Raw genomic sequence first — 24,258 nt, forward strand, 5'->3', positions numbered from 1 at the left:
TTGCATTGTTATTTATAAAGATCCTCAAGATGAAAATAAAATTGGAATAGATGGTATACAGCAATTCTGTGATGATCTGGCACTCGATCCAGCCAGCATTAGTGTGTTGATCATTGCGTGGAAGTTCAGAGCAGCAACACAGTGCGAGTTCTCCAAACAAGAGTTCATGGACGGCATGATAGAATTAGGGTGAGTATATAATTTCCACAGGAAATTAGGTATGTTACTATGAATTACTGTGGAACTGAGCTATGTTAAAATTTTTTGAACGTAAATTTACACATTTACCAGCCCACATTGTTATAAATAGAAATGGGCTAATACGCTAATTCCTTCCCAGTGTTATCCAGTTCTCTGGGTTTGTCAAGTTATCTGTATAGTTGGTATATCCTATTCCATTTGTATTGTACTTTTTCCATTTCTTTCTAAGGAAGGCTCTCTAGTATTAAACTAAATTATTGTGCTTTAATATTTAACATGATAGTGAAATGAGCAAGTTTGAAGTTATTTTATAATGTGAGGCTGTAAATTCTGAATTTGTAAACAAATTCCTAGAATTTAAAATCTTGGAAGTTACTAATAATTTTTTGTACAGTTAAATCTTGACAGCTGGTTAGCTGAATGTCTTGGGATGAATTGATTGAAAAGTCATGGGTAGAGGTTTTGCCTGTGGCCTCTAGTTGTCTGTATTTAATGAGGCTGCAAAAGTATTTGGTTTATGGATAGGTAACCGGCTGCCCTTTGTTTTTGGTGGCTAACATTTGTTGGTCATTTATTTTATTTCAGAAACTGTGCTAAGTAAGTACTTCACCTACCTCTTCACAGTAACTGTGTATGAGAAGTAGTACTTACATCCCCATTTTAGAGATGAGGAAACTGAAGTGTAGAAAACTAGAGTTAGGTAGTATTAGAGCCAGGATTTGAACCCAGACATTCTGAACTTGAGCCTGAGGGACATTGTAATTAGGGTCCAGACAAGACATGAAAACATATCAGTAATTTGAATTAGGTAAATTTAAAAGATTGCTTTATTGTGTACAAGGGGTGAAAGAAAACTTTGAGGTATAACAGAGGTGGAAGTTGCGAGAAACCACCACCACCCCTTGAGCTGAGGGAAGTGAATAAGGAAGGAATGTAGAAACTGAAGGGATCTCAGGGCAGAGGGTGTGGCTGCTGCAGAATGTAATGCCTGCGGTGCCTGCCTTGACTGCCTCTGATGAAGAAGGGAACTGGCTAGAGGCCATTTGCTACAGGGCCATGTCAGTTGCTGCTATGTGAGTGAGCACTGATGGATGGGACCTTCCAGCACACTAAAACCCTTGCTTGCTCTCTGCCAGAAAACAAACTGGGATAAGAAAAGTTCCTTCTTCCCTCTTTCAGTGTTTCATTGCCCTCTATTGGTAGAACCTAACAGCAAGCCAACTGGCAAGAAACATGAAATCTCACAATTGAAGTCCACTGCAGATGGTCACAGTTTAGGGCAAAGAAGGGTGAGTTTAAAATTGAGAGGCAGTACATTAATAACTGGCCTAGGCAATATGCTATACAGCCAAAGCCAGCCCCATCCTGAACTTGCCAATTTTTTTATGTGAGGACAGATGTCATTAGAGCTAACTTTTTTTTTCACTTGAAACTGAGTTTATGTACCATGTGATGAACTTCCAAATCAAAATTTTAATTTACAAATTAATGATCTGGGAGATGTTATAAAGAACATGGAAGGAAAGTAAAAGCAAAAAGATCAGAAGAAAAACAGGAATGATTGGTTTTGTGGAATTTATAAGAAATAGAATATTTCTACCTAGAGTAAGACGTGCTACTTGGACCCTTTCAACTCCTTAGAAGTTGAGTGCTTAAAATATAGCAAAAGCTTACTGTGGATTTGAGGTAATTCAGTTGGAGATGGCAGGAGGCTCACCTGATTTTTATTATACTTTGTATATAATAAAAAGTAACTTTTCAAGAGGAATGCATTCTCACCTAAGAAACTCTTTCCAGTCAGATTGGAAGCTAGACATGGGATTTTTTTCACCATGTAAGGAGTATCAACTACAGTTTTAACTTGTAATTGTTGTTGATTACGACACATTCTCATCCGTTCGTGGTGGCTGACTTGGCAACTCAGGTGTGCCAGTAGCCCGGGTGTGCTATGTAATTAAAGTAACAGCCCGTTTCTTTTAAAAGAGTCATTATTTCTAACATTTAATCACTCCAGACCTTTTTTTCTCCAACTAAACCCATACTTGTTTATATAAGAAGAGAAATTTCAAATGATTTTTAAAAAGAAGTTCTATGAAATAAATATAAGCTATCATAATAAGTTAAGTCCTTAATTTATAGTGAAAAAGTTTATTTTTTATAAACTTAATTTTACAATGTAGATGTGACAGCATAGAAAAACTAAAGGCCCAGATACCCAAGATGGAACAAGAATTGAAAGAACCAGGACGATTTAAGGATTTTTACCAGTTTACTTTTAATTTTGCAAAGAATCCAGGACAAAAAGGATTAGGTAAGAATTTTTAAAAATTATATTTGGTGTTTCAAATACATTCAAGTACATTGACAGTGTCACTTTTCTTTTGTAATAGAAAGTTACGTGTTTTGAGCATAAAATATGAAAATACCAGTTCCTGAAAAACAGAAAAATGAACTGTGGTTACTTGGAAAAGACTGAGCACATTCAGTGATAGGGCTGATTACCCTGGATACCATGTGCAAACCACTGATTTTTATTTTTAAAGAACCCTACAGAAAATAAGTAGTTGTTAAATATTCCCCTGACATATGTATGTATGTTTGTTTATTTTCCAAAAGATATTGTAGGATTTTAGGAGCGTAAGTTATTTTACTATCGGTCTGTTGAAATAGCATTGTGGGAGGTCTGAGTTGGAGAATGCCAGATAAATCTAGTCTTCCTGATTATGACTTATTTGGAAATCAAAAGAACTAAAAAGATGATTACTCATAATCTTATCCAGAAACAACTACTGTTAACAATTCAGATCAGTCTATACTGCATGTAATATCCATACGTTTGCTTTGGGGATGGCTAGGGGATACAGAAATAAAAGCTACTGAGTAACTTAGAGTTTACCCAGAAAGATTGGACAGTAGCAGATAATAACAAAAATAGCGTGTGTGAGAGTTTTAGATAAAAGTAGAAATGAATAAAAGCAGGAATGGTTAGGTCATTCTTCCTGGGCCAGATGGGATGTGAACTCAGGTTTGCTTTGGCTGAGCAAGGGAAGAAAAAGGTGTTCCAGTGAGAGGACAGTTGTGAATGAAGGTCCGAAACTTGAGAAATACACTTGGCTTTGTGGAAGTGAGGAAATGTTGACTTTAGTGGGAATGCTTGTTTGGGGATTACGTTGGTGAAACATTAAGGCTCAGTAACCATGAGCTTCTTTTAAATACAGGATAGAAAGATTTAAAGTGGAATTTGTGGGCAAAGGGACGCACTGAAGATTTTGATGATGGCAGTAACTTCCATTTAACATAAGCTTTCAGTATGCCTGGCAATGTGCTAAGTATTGTACATACACTGCCACATTTATTTATTTATTTATTTATTTAATATATATATTTTATTGATTATACCATTACAGTTGTTCTATTACCCCTCTTCATTCCCCTCCCCCTGCACACCCCCTCCCCCAGTATTCTCCCCCCCTTAGTTTATAACCATGTGTCTCAAGTTTTTTAGATTCTATATTTCCCCTACTATTCTTGCCCTCCCCCTATCTATTTTCTACCTACTGTCTATGCTATTTTCTGTACCTTCTCCCCCCTTCTCCTCCTCCCACTCCCCTGTTGCTAACCCTCCATGTGTTCTTCATTTCTATGGTTCCACTCCTGATCTAGCTGTCCTCTTGGTTTGCTTTTGTTTTAGGTGTGGTTGTTAATAACTGTGTGTTTGCTGTCCTTTCACTGTTCATATTTTTCATCTTCTTTTTCTTATATAAGTCCCTTTAGCATTTCATATAATAAGGGCTTGGTGATGATGAACTCCTTGAACTTGACCTTATCTGAGAAGCACTTTATCTGTCCTTCCATTCTAAATGAAAGTTTTGCTGGATAAAGCAATCTTGGCTGTAGGTCTTTGGATTTCATGACTTGGAATACTTCTTTCCAGCCCCTTCTTGCCTGTAAGGTCTCTTTTGAGAAATCCGCTGACAGTCTGATGGGTACTCCTTTGTAGGTGACTGTCCCCTTATCCCTTGCTGCTTCTAGGATTCTCTCCTTCATTTTGGTCTTGGCTAATGTAATTATGATGTGCCTTGGTGTGTTCCTTCTTGGGTCCAACTTCTTTGGGACTCTCTGAGCTTCCTGGATTTCCTGGAAGTCTATTTCCTTTGCCAGACTGGGGAAGTTCTCCTTTATTATTTGTTCAAATAAGTTTTCCACTCGTGGCTGTGTCTTTCCCGCTTCTGGTACCCCTATAATTCGGATGTTGGAACGTTTAAAGATGTCCTGGAGGTTCCTAAGCCTCTCCTCATTTTTTTGAATTCTCATTTCTTCATTCTTTTCTGGTTGGATGTTTTGTTCTTCCTTCTGGTCCATTCCATTGATTTGAGTCCCAGTTTCGTTTCCATCACTATTGGTTTCCTGTGCATTTCCCTTCATTTCAATTAGTGTAGCCTTCGTATGTTCCTCTAATTTGTGACTGTAATCAACCAGTCTGTGAGCATCCTGATCACCAGTGTTTGAAATGTGCATCTGAGAGGCTGGCAATTTCCTGGTCGCTTAGAGTTATCGGCTCTGGGGCTTTGAGTTCTTCTTGAGCCATCTTTTGGGCTGTTTGTGCCTGTTATGTATCAGGATCGGAGCCCTAGATGTTCACCAGAGCAGGGCACCTCAGTCGCTGGGTTGTGACGCTGTACGTGGGGGCAGGGTCAAAGAGGAGCAATGGTGGTTCCGTCTGCCGCTTCCCGCTGCTGTGGCTGCAGCTGCCATCGTCACCAGGCCCATGAGTTTCGTCCCACTGCACTCGAATGTGCCACTGCCGTCAGCCCTCCACCACTGGGTTCGCCCCCTGGGGCCTGCGTGGTCCGTCTCACTGTGCGCGAATGTGCAACCGTGGTCAGTCTGCCCCACACCCCGACTGGGGCCAGTCTACCTGCGCACCTGGGTCAGGGGATCTTTCCTGCCCGACCCTGCTCTGCTGCCGGCTCCGCCTCTCTTACCGGTTGGTTGAAGGGTTCGTTGTTGTCGGACTTCCGTATAATTCAATTTTCTGTTCTTTGGCTGTGTCTTTGTTCTCCAAACCTTTGTTGTATTCAAACTTGGTTGTGGGAGAAGGCACAGTATTTCCACCTATGCCTCCATCTTGGCGGAAGTCCCACTGCCACATTTAATGTGTAACAATTTTATGAGTTTTCATTCTTTCATTCAATAATTCTCTACCTGCCATGTGCCAGGTACATAATAATAGAGTGCTAGCCATTTTTTAATCCTTACTTTGCAGATAAGGAAACTGAGGCAGAGGTGGGTTAAATAACTTACCCACAGTTGACGTGAGTTTGTTTTTGAATTTGAATATAAAGTAATTGGAGAGGCTAATAGGGACCTTTTGTCCTAATCTTTCTTTATATTTTAGTTTAGGTGGGGAAAGCATTGAGAAAAGGATTATGTGAATAAGGGTTAGACTGAGGAAGTGTTTGAAAGCTGGTGAGGAAGGGATGAATGTATAACATTTGGAGAGTGGGCCTAAAGAATGACCAAACATGAAACTGATTAAAGATTCACAAAATATCTGTAAAGCAAAGTTCTAAATAATGAGCCTCATTTCCCACTTAACCTTCTGTTTAGGTTGGATATTCTTACAGAAAAATTTCTTCATTTTGCAGGCAAAATAAGCCAATATACCCTAGGATTGGTTTCTCTGTCTTCTGTGGCCACCAGTTTAGTGGCCTATTTTTTCTAAGAAGTGTCCTTTTTCTTCCACAAATAAAAACCAATTACAGTCTTTAATGTATATGTATATACTAAAAGAATTATTTTTGTTATGTTTAGAAACAGCACAATATTCTGGTAAGATTAGACAAAATTTTGTGAATATCAGTGGTGATTTAAAGGGATTGAATCTATTTCTTGGTTATGTCCCTAGCCCTTACTGGAGTACAAAATAAATGATATTTGGGGTGAATGTATAGTTTTAATATTTTATCTTAGGTTTTATTATAGAGTGAAATAAAAGTAAATTTAAATTTTTATATTAATATGGTACATTGGAATTTTAGATTACAGAAAAATGAGGAAAAGATTATGCATAGAATTAAGATTTAAAATTGTGTTTATTTTATCTAATAAGTATTGAGCTTAAAAAATATAATTGTTTAATGGGTATCAAGTTTTGTTTTGCAAGATGAAAAGAGTTTTGATGATTAGTTGTATATCAGTGTGAATGTACGTGGCTATTGAATTGCACACTTAAAAATGGTTAAGATGATAAACTTCATGTTATGTGTATTTAACCACAATCTATTTATTTATTTTTATTTTTACCTGAGGATATTTTTTTATGGCTTTTAGAGAGAGAGGAAGAGGCAGGTGGGGGCAGGGGGGTTTAGAGAGAGAGAGAGGGAGAGAGAGAGAAACACTTGGATGTGAGAGAGAAACAGATTGGTTGCCTTCTTGCACATACCAGACCAGGGGGGATCAACCTGCAATCTGGGTGTGTGCCCTGACCGGGCATTGGATGCATGACCTTTTGATCTGTGGGTCGACATTCCAACCAACTGGAGCCCCACCAGCCAGGGCTAACCACAGTTTTAAATTTCTTTTTAACCACCCTTCCAAAAAAACCCATAAAATATACAACACAAAGTAAGCCCTAATGTAAAACATGCACTGTAGTTATTGATATATCCATATTGGCTCATCAGTTTTAAGAAATATACCACATTAAAGCAAGATGTTAAAAATAATGGAAATGTGGGAAGGGAGGGAGAGGTATATGGGAACTGAATGTACTTTCGCTCAATTTTTCCATAAACCTGAAGTTAAAACTAAAAAAAGTCTTAAGTAAAAAAAAAAGAGAACTGTAATAAAAGTAAACCATAATTTCTCTTTTTGTTTTGCATTGGTGTCGGGTGTCAGGAAATGTAATGACTTGCTTAGTTGAAGAACTTAATTAAAAAGAAAACAGTTTTCTTAACAGCCTTTCTAAGGGTTTACAGGGCTCGTATATTAAAATATGTGGTAGAGAGGAACTAGAAGATGATAGGAGAGGAGGTGAGGCCCAGAACAAATTGACAGAGAGTGACAGTGACCAGCACTGTGGTTGATTTATAAATAGTTGTGCTGTGTGTTCCTTTCTTCCTCATTCTCTATAACCTTATTTCTCATGGCACTACGATAGGATGCCTCTCTCTCACTGTCCGCGTCAGTCACCTGCCATTTCTGATAGTTCTCTGAATCTTAAATTTTTGAAAGGAACTTCATAAATCCTCTGTTAAATCTAACCAAAGTAGTATCCATTCATTCATGATGTTCATTTAGCTTTCACTTTTGACTGCAGAGGGATTGGACACAGTGGTCCGTTCTCTTCACAGGATAATCTTACACAGTTCTTCCGTATGAAGCTAACATCTTTGTGTTTATAACTTCTATCATTGTTCTTATTTGTCTTCTACTACAGCCCAGAGGAAGTCTAACCTTAAAAGAGCACGATCGCTTACCCCTTCTCTTTTTTCCAGGACAGTGTTCCAATTATTTTAACTATTCATTTGAAGAGACTTATTATTCCTGGTACTGGCCCCCCACCCAGACACATTTCCATTTTTGCAGTTTCTGTCCGAATAGAGCTCTTAAAGCTGAACATCATCTTAATCCAGAAGAAGGCTGTTTAATGTGGAACACTGTGGGCCTGTGTTTTCTTCTTCTCTCCCTCCCTCCTCCTCCCCTTTTTGTGGGATTGGTTGTTCTATTAATTTGATCAAAAATTACATTAGTTCTTTATCAGCCTTGTCATTTTTAGGACCATCCTGAACTTTAATAAAGTCTGTAGGTTTTCTTATAAACTGTGGTTCAGTTAGAGTCCTATACTTGTGCAGGTGATTTAAAAATTTTTTAAATTTTTTGTTAAACATTTAATATTTAGAAATAATTTTTAGTGTTTTTAAAGCATATTTTCATCTTTGCAATCCTCTTTGATTTTTGTAACAAGCCTTTGAGCAAAATACAAAGAAACCACTTATCTTTTCATTAAGATGAGGAAAATTGTGGTCAGCGAGGCTGACTTATTAAGATCACCTAACTTTAGAATTATGGGACTCAACCTCAGATCTTCTGACTGCAATTTCTGTCTTCTTTTATTACACTATGTTGTGCTAACTGTAGATATTTCTAAATAGATTAAAACATTTCAAATGGGATTTTTGATCACTATGCCATCCTCCCTAGTGAGTTGACAACATTTTGTTTCCCTCAGGGTCAGTGTTTGGATCCAGTCGTAGTTCATTTTCATGTTCATCTGGTACTCAGTTGGTCATCTTTTATGAAATTCCACATTGCCTTGTTCATTCTCTTTGAAAGAATGACACATGGATTACCTTCGTTTGCATTAATTTTACTGTAAGGGCTTGAGGATTCATTCTATAAGTATCTCAGTTTTTTCTACATTACTGTTGTTAAGACCTGCTTATCTTCTTTTCTCTGTGTTGTCCTTCTGTACTAACGGCTTTTATTTCTGTTAATGAATTTGCTTTATCCAGTACTACTTCAGAATCTATAATAATTTTTTTAAATATTAAAGATAAATAATAGTAATAACGAGTCAGGCACTGTTCTAAATGTTTTATATGTATAAACTCATTTAATCCTTACAACCATCTTGTGAGAGTACATACTGTTATTTTTTATTTTTTTACCTGAATTACAGAGAGGTGGATTCAGCTGCCTGAGATCATTAACTAATTCTTGAGTTGGGATTTAAGAGGCTGAACTTGTGTGTTAAACCCCTTCTCTAGTTAGGCTGTTCTTTCTGTCACTCAGACATTGCTGTCTAGAGGTCCTTTTTCCTGTGCTTAATCTATGTGTTTCAACACCTAATTTTAATTTATTAACCTTTTTGAGTATTCCTTTTTCACTTAACATTTATTGACTGCTCCACTCTGAGAGCATGAAATCGGGAACATCTTAAGTCTGGGTGAGTTTGCTGTGTCTCCACAGAGGTGCTTAATTTTTGAGCCTTGAAGACTGAATATAGATTTTCAAGAACAAAAGAAAAAGAAGTCATCTCTAGTGTGGAGACATTTGCAAGTTTAATTGCCCATATTTGAGGAACTGTAAGTTTATTTGACTAGAAATGTACCATCTGAATGCAATAGGATATCTTGTAGATTAAAAAACATTTTCAATAGATTTTATTTTTTGAACTGTTTTAGGTTTATAGCAAAATTGAACAGGTGATACAGAGGTTTCCCATATATCCCCTGCCTTCATACATGATTGACATCCCCCTGCTCTCATTATGGACATCTGCAGCCAGTTGTATCTGCATTGGCACATTATTGTCACCCAGAGTTCAAGTTTGTATTAGGGTTCATTCTTGGTGTCGTACATTTTGTGGGTTTTGACAGATACATAATAACATGTATCCACAGTTATAGCATCATACGAAGGATTGTTACTGCCCTAAGAATTTCATCCTAGCCCCAGGCAACTAGAACTTTTTACTATCTCCATAGAAAACTATGCCTTTTGCACAGTTTTACATAGTTGGAATCATACAGTATGTAGCCTTTTCAGATTGACTTCTTTCACTTAGTAATACATTTGTAAAACAAACACATTTGTTTTTCTCCGTATCTTTTCATGGCTTGGTAGCACATTTTGTTTTAGCACTAAATAACATTCCTTCATCTGGATGTACCACAGTTGTATATGTGTTCACCTTCTAAAGAACATCCTTGCTTCCAAGTTGCTTCCAAGTTCTGGCAGTTACGGATAAAGCTGCTGTAAATATCCATGTGCAGGTTTTAGTGTGGACATAAGTTTTCAGTTCATTTGGGTAAATACCAAGAAGAGCAATTGCTGGATTTTTTGGTAAACGCGTGTTTAGTGTTGTAAGAAACTGCCAAACTATCTTCCAAAGTGGCTGCACTGTTTTGCATTCCCACCAGCAATGAGTGAGAATTCCTGTTTCTCCATAGCCTTTCCAGCATTTGGTGTTGTCAGTGTTTTGGAGTTTGGCCTTTCCAAAAGGTGTGTAGTGGTATCGTTTTAATCACTGAAGAATTTTAACATGGGAGTGATACTTAATTTATATGTCTGAAAACTCCACCTGAAACTAGTGTTGGTCCTTTAAAAGGAGTAGAGGCAAAACTAGAGGGAGAAACTAGTTGTGAAGCTGTCCCAGTGGTTTAGCTGGACTCAAGGAGGACCCTAACGTAGGCCTTGCCAGTAGGGATGGAGATGTTAAATGAAAGAGCTTTGATTAGAAGTATGTGATGAGTAAGAAAGGAATTTATCTATGATTCTCAACACAGGGCATATTTAGAAATGTCGGGGGTGTTCTTTGGTTGTCATAATTACCGAGAGTTTCTGCTGTGACTTTAGGGGGATGCTAAATGTCCCTCAGTGCGTGGAACAGTTCCTCACAATGAGAAATTTCATTGAGAAACACTGTGGGGAGATGGCCTTTATTGAGAGAGGAATAGTGGGTCTGTAGGGGTAAGATAATAAGTTAAGTCTGTCCCCTGTTGAATTTGAGTTTTTGTGAGTATCCATTTGAAGATGTTGAGCATATAGTGTACAAAAAGGGAAGAGTTTGACACATCTGAGGGAAGTGGAAGTGGCTATTGCTGACATACAGTGTTACAGAACACTGACATTTAATGCATGAGTGGAGGAAGAAGAGCCTGTAGAAGAGAATAAGAAGGCCGAGGAGGAAGAGGAAAGTCAGTAGTGTGCTTCATAAAGCTGAAAGAAGTGGCAGTTCCCTCCCAGAGGTCTGCTCAGTTCTGTCAATATGGCAGAGATCCAAGTAAATGAAGGACATAAATGTGTTCGTTTGGCAAACAGAAGGCTCTGGTAACCCTCCAGAGATTTTTCCACTGGGGTGAGTTGCAGAGGTGGACACTAATTTATAGAATTAAATAGTGTGTGAGAGGTGAGGAAATGGGGCAGTGAATGTAGATTACAAAAAGTTCTCTTTTACAACCTGAACTTTCAAACATCATTTATGTGCACACCTACTCTTGATAAAGTCCTGTGTTAGGTGTTAGCTGACAGATGGGCATGCACAGATGTCTCATGCTTTGCGGTTATTTGAATCTTTCATTGTTCTTTATTCTTATTTTGTAAAAATTAGTTAAAAGGAAAAATGATAACACTAATAATAAGCTTAGTTCTTATACATTTAATGCATTTGAAATGAAGAAGGAAATTATTAAACATGTTAATAACAGCAGATCTTACTGAGCATGCTAATGCAATTTTCTCTCACTTAAAGCTGGACAGTTATGTTTATTTAGTAAAGAAAAGAACAAAATTAAGGAAATTAAAGAACCTGGAAGGAGTATTAGGTATAAAGTTTGATAGACTGCAAAGATTAAAAAGGAATTGTGATTAGGAACTAGTGTCATTTCCAGTTCTATTAAAACATGGGGATCTGAATTTGACTTTCAGGCATGTTTTAGGAACACATTACATATGACAGCAGAAGACTCCATAGAACAAGATTATCTGTGAAAGGAGGAGAAACAGGGAATGAAAGACCCAAGAGAGACTTTTTAAAGAGAGGTGGTAACCTACGCTTGTTTCTTTGTGGAAGGGAAAGCCACAGGGGCGTACCTTTGTAGGAAGGGTGGAAAATGACTTAGTAGACGGTAGACAGGATACCTTAGAGAGGCAGAATGGTACTGGTCCACAATAGTGGTACTGGGCTTGCCTTTGGATAGGAAGGAAAAAAGGCACCTTTCCACTGAGTTTGAAGGAAGAAGTAATGATAGATTTGAAGGTAAGTGCCTTTGCATTGGAACCGTAGGAAGTGCATTCACTCATTATCTCAATGCTTACTGTGTGTTTCAGGCTGCTAATTCAGGTGTAGGTAGTTCTAAAAGAGGTTGAAATCCAGTGAAGGAGGAGGATTTTTTTTTTTTTTTACCTTGTGACCTTTTTATATTTTTCTTTGAGGTAGGATGTGAGCTCTTTTGGAGTCTTTCTCTAGTCTTTCATGATCCCTCAGATTGTCAAGAGCAGTTTAGAGAGCATATCAAAAGGACTTTTAAGTTACTTGGGATGTAATTCTTCTGGACCTGGAGATGCAAAAGCTTGATACTTTCTAACTACTTCAGTTCCTGGCAGGAGATTGTAGGCCTTTTTCTCTGTCATTTGACAGTAGAAGGTCTTTGTCATGTGGGAGTATTGCTTCTTTACCCTTCTCTGCTCCAAACCTAATTAAATAGTCATTATATCATTTCATCACATTTTTAAAACAAACCTTAATTTATTATTAATTTTAATTTTTAAATAAAAATCCTTAATAGTTCCTTGAGGACAGGATCAGACAGCCAGCATTTTGGAAAGTTGGTTAGGATTGTGGGCAGCACTTCTTTGCATTACAATCTGTAGGTGAACATTAGTGGTTCTCAACTGAGAGCAGTTTGCCCTCTCAGGGGACATGTGGCTGTGTGTGGAGACATCTGACATCTTTGGTGGTCACCACCGAGGGATAGGATGGAGCTGACACTGGCAGCTAGCGTTTGGAGGTTGGGGATGCTGCTGTTATTACAATGCATAGGACATCCCTCCACAACAAAAGGTTGCCTGGCTTAAGATGTCAGAAGCGCTGGGTTGGGAAACTGGTGTACAGTAACCCAGCATCTGAGTATGTGTGAACTAGTCATGCTTGCTTGTTTACATTATCTAATGGAAACTTCAGAAACACCCTGTGAGGTAAGTGGTACACCCTTCTTGCCCTGAAGGTACTGTTCATTGGTGATGGAGCTGGGACGCAACCTTGGGCTTCTTTCTTTAGGAAAGTTTTAATATGTAAGTATTCAGGGCACAAGTGGGTTTTTTTCTTAAGGCTATCTTTGGTCTTTCCTTTAAAGGACAAGTATTTATGGCATTTAAAATACATGATTTATTTTTAATATTACAGATCTAGAAATGGCCATTGCCTACTGGAATTTAGTACTTAATGGAAGATTTAAATTCTTAGACTTATGGAATAAATTTTTGTTGGTAAGTTCATGTTTTCTACAGTTCCTTGTTTCCTCTAAAATTTTGTTTTGTTAAAAATAAATTACTCTTTGAAAATGTGACTGACTCATCTCAGAGCATTTAATGGGCATAGAATGAGAAATTTAATTATCAGAATTTCTGTACATAAGTTTTTCTGCATTCTTGTATTTAGCATCATCTGGACTGTTTTTATGAAACACTTTTTAGTGATTTGGATTTTTTTATTAAATTAGGAACATCATAAACGATCAATACCAAAAGATACTTGGAATCTTCTTTTAGACTTCAGTACGATGATTGCAGATGACATGTCTAATTACGATGAAGAAGGTAAATGTCCTTCCAGTTTTTTTACCTGCCTCCTTCTTTTCTGTACTTTTGAACCTCTTGTCTCCTTCTCTTTTTCTTGGTTGGATTTCCCTCTTCTGAGCTTTTATTTGTGTTCTTCCCAATGTGTGAAAAGCCTTCATCCTCTTCACCCATCTGTGTTATTCTGTTACTTTAAATACCAACTTAGTATTCATGTCTTCCAGAAAGGCATGAGTAATTTTGAGCCATGTTTGAGATTTTCAGTTTATTTTAGGAAGCTATTCTCTTAGGAAAGTACTTTTGTACTTACATGTATTTATTATTTGTCTTGTCTGTGAACTTGATTAGTAAACTCCTTAAGTTTAGTGACTTTGTCTAATTTGAAATGTACTTCAGTTGCCTGTGGTAGTACTATTGGCATTTGATAAATACTTACTGATTGAATGCTTTTCTCTTACTTCTTCATGTAAAGATGGTGCTACCATCTACCACCTGTTTTCCCAGAAGTGGCAGTGATTTACACTGATTTCTTCACAGATCCCTAGTCCCCTCCCCGCCCCCAAGAATTAGCAAGACGTGTTTTTGAGATTGTTGAATAGACAAAGGGAGTCTTTGAAAAAATCTCCAATGACCTTTTCCCTTTTTAAAAGTGAACTGGAGCCATTCAGTCTAACCAGAGATGATGTTATTTTATTCTCTTTGTTTCAATTGTAATGTATAGCCTTCACTAAAAAATAAAAAATGTCTACTCTTACCTATGATTGATAATTGTGCTGGTAGGCCTTCCATGAAACTGATTTAGAGGTTGGCATACGGATGTATAGATGCATGCATATGTATAATTTAAAATCACTTAGTAATTATTATGAAGTGGAATAGATTTTGATACTTGCTGTTAATTTTCTTTGTAAGATTTCTACAAAGTACCTGAAACTTTGTTTCCTCCTACCTCCGTCCCCCACTCTCAGCACTGACCGCACTCTCCTACATCATGACCCTTCCTTAGGCTGCCAGCTGGGACCAATCTGGGACCAGATTCTTTCAGTGGCCTGACTTCAGTGGCCTTCAGACAACCACAATATTATTGATTGCTTACCAGGAGAGTTATTTTTATCATTCAAGGAATGATCAAGTGTTGGGATAATAGAGCAGAGAGAATACAAGAAATACCTTGGGCGGAAACTCTAAAAAGCTTGAATTTCAATGAGAGTCCTATGAGTGGAAGTATTTAATTGTGGGGGAAAGATAATTAAAAAGTAAAGGAATCTATTGAAATGTTAGTCTTATTTCTGTTTTTCTTTCTTTCCTTTCTCCCATGTATTTCCCCCCCCAGGAGCATGGCCTGTTCTTATTGATGACTTTGTGGAATTTGCACGCCCTCAAATTGCTGGGACAAAAAGTACAACAGTGTAGCACTAAAAGAACCTTCTAGAATGTACATAGTCTGTACAATAAATACAACGGAAAATTGCACAGTCAATTTCTGCTGGCTGGACTGAACTGAAGATCAATCCTCGTAATTCAGACTGAGGGTTGAGACGAAACTTTGAGGATACATCTTGGACCATACCGTATTTCATTCTTCTAATGGTGGTTTGGGCTTGTCTTCTAGTCTGGGCCGCTCTAACCATTATAATTCCAACATTGTGGATTTCATCTTATTTCTGTGGACCATCTAGTTTATCCTCCCATAAGTCTTAGAAGCTTTATGGTGATTATTTTGAGGTTTCCACTCTTGGCATAAAGCACAATGCTGTCTTCATCAGAAAACAGTTTGGCGTAAGAATTAAACATGAACATCACAAACAATTTATAAAAACTTCTTAAATATATGCTTTGGGCTAGTTGCAAAGACTATGCTGATAGCACTTCCGATGAGAGTGATGTATTTAAGTGTACTGGATCTGGAATGGTGTTTTGGTTTGGGGGATTTTTTTTTTTCCTGGCGAATCACACATATTGTTGACATGAGTAGAGAATCTGATGAAAAAAATGTCAAAATTACCAACGTGAAAAATTTTGAGGATAACTTCATGTGCCTCCCTGAAAATTTTATTGTGTTTCAGACCCTTGATTTCAAAAGGTCCCACAGAACTAGTCTGTACTTTCCTTACCCTGTGTTTATATATAGTTGTCCTACAGGGAGCGGTTACTTAGAAAATGTCTGCATAATGTTAGGTTCTATTCCTGTCTACATTATGCACTACATAATTGGATTTCATTATGATTTTGAAATGCTTATATGCCTGTTGAATAAGTTAAACTATTTAATTTGTTTTGAATGTTTTAGATTGCTACACAATACAATATTCTAAATTTAGGCATGAAGGTTTATTTTTGGGGATTTTTTTTTTAGCATACTGTGGAACACAAATGAAATTCTCTTAATTTATAAGAAGATAGTAGGAATTAAATTTTGAAAATGGTCATGGTGAACCATGAAGTTCAATCCTTATAGGTACTGGTCTTTCAGACAAATAGTCCATTTTTGATGACTTCTTATTTTGTTGAAATTGCTTTAATCGCTAATCATTGTGGTTGCCAAATACTTCAGGAGCAGAGATTTTCAAGCAAGCATGTACTTGATGCAAAATACCAATCTGGCTTCTATTTTTTGTAAATTATTCAGTTTCTTTATTGTTTTTTGTTTCATTCAAATATGACATTTTCACATCAAAGCAGGATTCCATCTTGTATGTATTATTTTCATTACAAGACCTATGAACTGCTTTTATGCTGAAAATGCTGATTTCCCTATTTGCTTCCTGACATGTGAAGGAGAGTTTATTGCTTTTTAAAACATTTCCGTAAGGTAGGTAAAAAAATGTAAAACTTGAAATATTGGATGTGTATGGGCTTTAACAGGAATGGATTTTGCTTGGTGTATCCAGGCACTCTCTAAGGTTTAACGCTGAAATTATCAAAGGAATGTACTTCAGATTAGCAGTACATTTTAGATGTGGAGATGATTTTAAAAACAATGACAAAATTACTTTTTATTCACATGATTTTGAAATTGACTAGAAAGGGTTTCCATAGATCTCCTATTAATATTCCAATCATAACTTCAATTCAAAAATACTGTTCTTCCAAAAGAAAATTCTGAAAACTTATATTCAGGTTTCTGAAATTGGTTATTAAAAAAAAAAGGAAGAAAGAAGAATCCTGCTGCTTTTCTTTCAAGTATTTCCTTGTTTCATATTTGTTAATATAAAGAGGAACTTCAATTATGAAAAATTTTAAATTCTGTATGTACTATTTTGTTTTCTGTCTTGAAGATTTTGAGTTATGGTATTGTTTTAAGATTAATTCAAGTATGCTGTGTTTTGAAATGAGATTCCCATTAACTTTTTTCCCCAATATAAATTATTTTTTATAAAAGTCTGATATTGGTTCATGGCCTAGTGCCTTGGGTTTTACAGACTTTTCCTTTTAAATGCAAGATCTTTCAACAAAATAGTATTTGTCATCAGTTTGGTACTAAACATTTATAATTACTGTGTAATTATAAACAAAAATACATAAATCTTTGAATATAATTATGTAGCATAAAAGCTAAGGTTGTTCGCTCTATGATAGCATCTTAGAATTAAACAATACTATTACTAGGGCTGACAAGTGAAGACTGGTTTAATGTGGTATGATTACTCTGAGGAGAAATGTCTGGTTACAGGGAATATTCTGTACTAAAAATGCTTACACAAGTGGCCACGTCTGTTGAGTGTGTGTAAGAGCGTGTCTGAGTGTGTGTGAGGTTGAAAGAGACACATGCTCACACGCACACAACTTGAGTTGCTTTAATTACGTTAGTGTTTCAGTCTTCATTCTGGTGGACTCCCCGTGCTGACTCTTTGTTTTAAACTGAACCACAGGTACAGTTTCCTTTTTGCCAAATGTCAAACAGGTACACATTTTAAAATGTAATGCTTTTTAAATAGTAAAGTGTATAAAATTAGAAGTGCCCACATATAAAAATACTTGAGATCAAGATTATCTTTAGTGACTATCACCTGCATATCTCTGTAAGTTCAATTGTGTTTCTTCAATTCCCTGTCATATTAACCAACAGAGGCAATAAAAACTTCAGTGAAATTGCCATGGCTAAATCTTTTCAAATATTATTTCATTGTAATATTTTTAAAGACAAAATGAACCTGAAAATTTATTCAGGAAGAATAATTTCTCGAGGAAAGAGAATTGTAATGGCGAGTTTTAGGGAGAAAATGACATGCCAAGTCTTGTTTACTACGTTTAAAATGTTTACAACTGTACTGGGCTGCTTTATTTAATTAACAGTACTGTAGTTGTGTAATATGGCCTTGTAAGTATGTGTGCATTAGATTTTTAAAAAGTTTTAATGAGAGAAAGTAAACAATAAAATACGTGGAACATCTTACATAGAATATCCTTACTGGGGAATTCTTATTTAAGCAAGGTATACTTTTTTTCCCCCTTCAGAAAGACTTAAGTAAATGAAGTGTTCATCTGTTTTTATTTGATGATAAGTTTAAGTAGCTGTAGCTAGTTTCACGTGCACTTTGCTTAGATTTATAAAAGTATGTTACTATTAAGACTCCGTATTGTAAATCTTCTGTAACTTTTACTTATGAAAGAAGAAAGTTAATCCTAATGAAAGCATTTTGGAATAAAAAAGGAAGGTGGTGCTGGGGAAACTTGACCACAGTTCATGAGAGGATGCCTTTGTAAACCTGAGTCAGCTGCTGTAGCATTAACTCATGTAGTTCCAATGTTAAGTTGTGTGTGTAATAGAGAGCACTTATTTGGCACCTCAGCAGTTTTCTTTAAATGTCACTTTATACTTTTAACAATATGATTTATATTGAATACATAGATGTTTTGATAAGATTTTATCAAATTTGATAATGTAATGATAAAATGTTTTTAAAATGTGAACTATTTAACATATATCTTAATAACCGAGGACACAGTACCTGAATTGTGATTTTACATAATGTTATAATTAGGGGTTAAATTATGGCTCATCATTTAATTGATTATAAACGAGTATATTTCTGAACTCTTTACTTGCCTCCATTTTTACAATCATATAGCAATAATTTTTATTTTATAGAAATGTGAAGTTAGATATTATGGTACCTTTACCTTTCTGAGAGGAAGGGGGTTTATATTTCACAGTTAAAATAAATTCGAAAATTTCTCAGAGCACACATCCCTTATCCCAGGTTTATCCTTACTATTTGTTGCCATTTTGATTGATTACTTGAGTAGCATCTGTTTCTGGAGGCAGATAGCACTGTTTCTTATTTATCTTTACGTCTCATAATGTAGTTGCATAAACAGTTTTCCCAGAGCATTGCCGCCGTCTTGTCTTCAGTCTGTTGGGTGATTGGCGTTTCTGCTGACCAGCCCCTGGCCTTGGCAGCTTCCCACAAGGCGCAGTGTTTGTGTTGATGTGGCTGCTGACATCTCTGGTTGACCTTTTCCCCCCTCTGTCTTAAGTAAGGAAATTCTGACAAAATGTATATAGAGTTCATAGTAGATGAAATTCCTGCCAAGAATGTCTTGATGGAATTTTAAAAACATTATTTTGTGAATCACTATAATTATTCATTTCTGAAATTGAGATTCTAAAAAGTATATTTTCAATGTAAGTTTATCCAAGTTTTTCTTAGAAGTTTTGCTTTCAGTATGCTGTGTTGCTTTGTCTGCATTGTGCCGTGCAGAAGTCAGCGTGCGGTCTCAGCGCGCCGAGTTCTGACCACACTGAACCCGGCCGCCTCTTTCACGTCCTCTGTGTGGATTTTTGCTCTATTCCTTGTGGAATATTGGCATTGCATGTGAGATTTGGGGGTGGAGGGAAAGTTTGGTTTTAAAAAGTTTTTTTAATGGCATACTTAGCGAGAGATCTGCCAGGTTTTTCAGTGAAATGGAAAGAGGTGGAGCCTGGCAGAGATTAAAGCTGGCCTGGCCAGAGAGGGTAGCATTGCTCTGAAAAGAGTCTATCAATTAAGTTTAAAGCAAAAACCAAAATAATGAAGCTTGATTTGAAATACTGAAAAACTTGAAACTTACCAGAGGCAGCATGTGAGTGGCTTAATGACTAAACCAAACAGAAAGGCATAAAGCTCATTTTATATTTAGAATGTAAGTATGTGGTTAGATGCATGTTCAATATCAATACTTAAAGTTTTATTTCCAATTATGAAATATTCTAAGGGAACTTTGTATCTAATAGAAAACTTGGGCCCTGGCTGGTGTAGCTCAGTGGATTGAGCACGGGCCTGCGAACCACACGATCGAGGTTCGAGTCCCAGTCAGGGCACATGCCTGGGTTGCAGGCCAGTTCCCAGCCGGGGACTCATGAGAGGCAACCATACGTTGATAATTCTCTCCTTCCCTTCCCCTCTAAAGATAAATAAATAAAATCTAAAAAAAAAAAAGAAAACTTGGGAAATAACCAAACAAGGGTCTTGGTACTAAAAGAAATACTGTGGAGTGTAAGATTAGGGGAAAACAGTGGCTAAGAGAAATGTTAATGTAAGCTGTGGACAATGATTTGTTACATTATACCTAGCTGAAAAGCAGTATTTGATTAGTAGAGATGTGTGTACTTGGAATCCTTTAAAAGTAGCCTGTTTAGTTTTTCAGCAGATGCTAACAATACTGTTAATCTTGATAGTATATTAGAATTCATTGTATTAAAGTTAGGTGAAATGAATAGGTCATTGGCCAGAGCTTTAAAACAGTCATTCCTAAGACTTTGTTGTATGGCACTTAAAAAAATACAGCTTTATTGAAGCATAACTTATATACCATAAAAGTCAGCTGTTGTGGATGTACAGCTCAGTAGTTAGTGTACAGCATTGGGCAGCCGTCATCAGTCTGGTGTTAGGGCACTGCCATCAGCTGCTCCTTTGCAGCCGCCTGCTGCCCTCCCCGACTCTAGGCAACTGCGCTGGTCTGTCTTTCACAGATTTGCCCTATCTGGAAAGTATGGGTAAAGGAAAGTTTCGTGTCTGTCGACCTGACTTCTTTTAGTTGGCGTAGTTTTGAGACTCACCCATGCTGTAGCATGTCCCTGTACTTAGTTCCTTTATTTGCTATATAGTATTCCACTGTTTGGATGTTCCGCATTTTGTTTACCCATTCACCAGATGGACGTTTGGATTGTTTGCATTTTTTGTCATCATGAATGCTGTGAACATTCACATACTTGTCTTTGTGTGGACATGTTTTAATTTCTCTTAGATTCCTAGGAGTGTAACTATTCTTTTGGTTGAAGAAATTCATGTCAACTTTCTGAAAAACTGCCAAACTGTCTCTCAAAGAGTTGTACCACTTTAAAATATTCCTACCATAATGCATAATGGTTGCAGTGTGTCCACATCCTCATAGATACTGCTTTTCTTAACTTACAGTCATTTTGGTAAGTATGTATTTTAAGTGTACAAGTTACATGTCTAGCTATCCTGCCTCGTATGTCTGTTCAGCGTGCCACTTGGGTGAGTACACGGTGGCCTGAAGGACTGCTGCAGAATTACAGTAGACGTGTGCTTACCTGAAGGTAGTAGCTTTTGCAGCCGGTTAGGGTCGTTTCTGTGCCCTTCTGGCAGAGGTTGTGGATCCCTAGCTCTGCGAGGCGGGCTGCACTGTGTGCCACTGTGCGTTTCGTGGTGGCCCGACGCCACTGCCTGGCGCGTCTGTACCTGTGTGGATGTGTCAGAGCCTCCTCGTTGAGTTTCCCAGAGCCCTTGCGCTTTGGGGTAGCTGGACTTTCTTAAATTTGTGAAAATACAGTCGGTATTGTTTAGTTGCTGCCAACTACCAGTGATCTTAAGCAGAGTGCGCCTTGCAGCAGTGCTGCTTGGATTTTTGAGTGGAAAATTTCACACACACAAAAGCAGAATGGTATGCTGAACCTGCTTCGTCGTGATGAGTTGATGGCCAGCGTTGATATCTGTGTGCTGTCCATCGTCCCAGTCCAGATTTATTTTGAAGTAGGTCTCAGTGAGTGCTATGCATGTCTAAAAGATAAAGACTTACATGAAACCACAGTGCTGTCACCGCACTTAAATGTTAACAGCTTCTTAGTACTTATCCAGTCAGTGTTTTAAATTGTCTCATTTTTTCCCAGTTGAAGTCAGGAGTCAAAGAAGGTCCATATGATGTGTTTTTGAATCTTTCAACCTGTGGGTTCCCATATCCCGGCCCCACGGCTTAGATTTCATTTGTCTGAAAATGTGACATTTGATACACTTAACGTTTTTTACAAAATTTAGAAAATATTTTCAGTTAACGAAGTGTAGTATAAAAAGTTATGGTAATTATATCAACAAATGTTCCACTAATTTAAAAATATAATGGCCCCTGGCTGCTGTGGCTCAGTGGGTTGAGTGCCAGCCTGTGGAACCAAAAGGTCAGCAGTTCGATTCCCAGTCAGCACATGCCTCAGTTGGGGGTGTGCGAGAAGTACTTATTCATGTATCTTGTGTGTTGATGTTTCTCTCCCTCCCATCCCCTCTTTCTAAAAATAAGTAAAAATATAATGGGACTTGTATCCAGGATATATAAGGAACTTTTATAATTTAACAAAAAGACAGTCCAATTTACAAATGAGCAAAGGATTTGAAAAGACATTTTTCCAAAGATACAAATGGCCCATAAGCATATGAAGAGATTCTCCACATCATTGGTAATAGGGAAATGCAAATCAAAACTACAATAAAATATCACTTAATACCCATTAGGACGGCTTCAATCAAAAGAAGTGTTGAGCATGTGGACAAATGGACATCTGTGGTCATGGGAAGTGGTGCAGCCACTTTGGAACGGCTTGGCTGTCTCCAGTCAACTAAGCGTGTGATCTGAGACTGTAAGAGAGTTGGAAATGTACGGTATATTCACATTACAGCCCCTGTAAACATTCTTTGTCTTAGGAATTTGACTATTTTAGGTACCTCCTATGAATGGAATCACATTTTTTGTCTGTGACTAACTTACCTCGCTTAGCACAATTTCCTCAAGCTTGGTCCTTCAAGCTTCATATGACCGTTGTACTTGTGGCATACTGTAGCACGTGACAGTAATTTCTTTTTAATGCTGAATAGTCCATTGAATGTATATTCATTTTGTTTATTCATTTATGTGTTAGTGGCCATTTAGCTATTGTGAATAGTGCTGCTGCGAATGAACATAAAAGTGCAAATATCTCTTTTCAGACTGAAAAAAAAGATTTTAGAAGGGGAGGGAGGGAGAGAAACATCCATGTGAGAGAGAAAACATGGATTGATTGCTTCCTGTTTGTGCCTGGGCTGGGGACCTGGCCTGCTAACCAGGCATGTGCCCTGACTGGGAATTGAACCAGCTACTTTTTGCTTTTCGGGACAACACCCAGCCAGCTGAGCCATACTGGTCAAGTTTCTTTGAGACTGTCCACTTCTTTCGGATAACTCTCTGGAATTGGAATTGCTGGGTCATACTCAATGGTGCTACTGTTCATGTGTTGAGGAACCACCACAGTTTTCGATAGCATTTGCCCCATTTTATAGTCCTACCAACTGTGCGCGTGGGTTCCAATCCCTCTATCCTCGCCAACAGTTACTTCCTCTTTGTTTTGTCTTATTTTTCCTTTTTTTTTTTTGATACTAGCCATCCTAATGAGTATGAAACAGTATCTCATGGTGGTTTTGATTTGCACTTTTCTAGTTAGCAATGTTGGGCACATTTCCATATACTTGTTAGCCATTTGTATGTCTTGGGAGAAATGTGTATTCAAGTCCTTTGCCCAGTTTGAATTGGGTTATTTGATGTTTTTGTTTAGTTGTAGTTCTTGCTATTCTAGATACTGTCTGGTCTAATGTCGTTAAATCCAATGTTTCCTCACTGGTTTTCTGTCTGGGTGACGTATCCATTGGTGGAAGTGGGGCAGTGATGTGTCTTCTACTGTGGTTCTAGTTCTCATTTTAGGTCTTTTTGTTTGGTAGAATCTTTAGGATTTTCTACATAAAAGCTTATGCCATCTACAGACAGTTTTACTTCTTCCAATTCAGATGCCTTATTGCTCTGACTCGGGCTCCTGGGCATCCTTTTCTTGTTCCTGATGCTGGGGGAAATGCCTTGTCTGTCCCCATTGAGGGTAACTGTGGGCCGCTCATACGTGGTCTTCATCATGTGGAGATAGTTTTCTTCTGTTCCTAGTTCGATGAATTTTAGTCAGAAAGGGTCTTGTCTTAATGCTTTTCTGTATCAGTTAGGATGATCATGGGGTTTTTATCTTTCATTGTTAGTGTGGTATATTAGAATACTTGATTTTCATGTCTTGAGCATCCTTGAATTCCAGGAATAACTCCCACTTGGTCATGGCGTGTATTCCTTAATGTGCTGTTGAATTTGGTTTGCTAGTATTTTGTTGAGGACTTCTGCATCAATATTCATCAGGGATATTGGTCTGTAGTTTTCTTAGTGTTTCTTTGGCTTTGATACCAGGGTAATGCCGGCCTCATAGAATCTGTTTGGAAGCATTCGCTTTTCTTCAGTTTTTTGGAGGAGTTTGAGGAGGATTGCTGTTACATGTTGGTAGGATTCTCCAGTGAAGCCACCTGGTCCTGGGCTTTTCTTTGTTGTTATTTTTTAATTATAGATTCAGTTTCCTTATTAATTATTGGTCTTTCAGTTTTTCTGTTTCTTCATTACTCACTTTTCGTAGGTTGTATGCTCATGTTTATATTGAGTTATTTGTCTGTTGATTTGTAAGAGTTCTTTATATGCCCTAGA

At 37.4% G+C, this 24,258-nt stretch overlaps 1 protein-coding gene across 1 annotated transcript in view; it reads left to right on the top strand.

The window, feature by feature from the left end:
* DCUN1D1 (defective in cullin neddylation 1 domain containing 1) overlaps positions 1–17,603 on the top strand; it is a 28,686-nt gene extending 11,083 nt beyond the window's left edge. Inside the window, exons 3-7 of the mRNA XM_037070970.1 lie at positions 21–189; positions 2,382–2,512; positions 13,112–13,194; positions 13,428–13,524; positions 14,837–17,603. Coding sequence (XP_036926865.1) covers positions 21–189; positions 2,382–2,512; positions 13,112–13,194; positions 13,428–13,524; positions 14,837–14,916 — 560 coding nt within the window. The 3' untranslated portion in view covers positions 14,917–17,603. The remainder of the gene's footprint in view (positions 1–20; positions 190–2,381; positions 2,513–13,111; positions 13,195–13,427; positions 13,525–14,836) is intronic.
* Positions 17,604–24,258: the final 6,655 nt, after the last annotated feature.

The sequence above is a fragment of the Sturnira hondurensis genome, unplaced genomic scaffold (genome assembly GCF_014824575.4).
Source record: "Sturnira hondurensis isolate 20B ecotype Veracruz unplaced genomic scaffold, ASM1482457v3 Scaffold0019216, whole genome shotgun sequence".
Lineage (NCBI taxonomy): Eukaryota > Metazoa > Chordata > Mammalia > Chiroptera > Phyllostomidae > Sturnira > Sturnira hondurensis.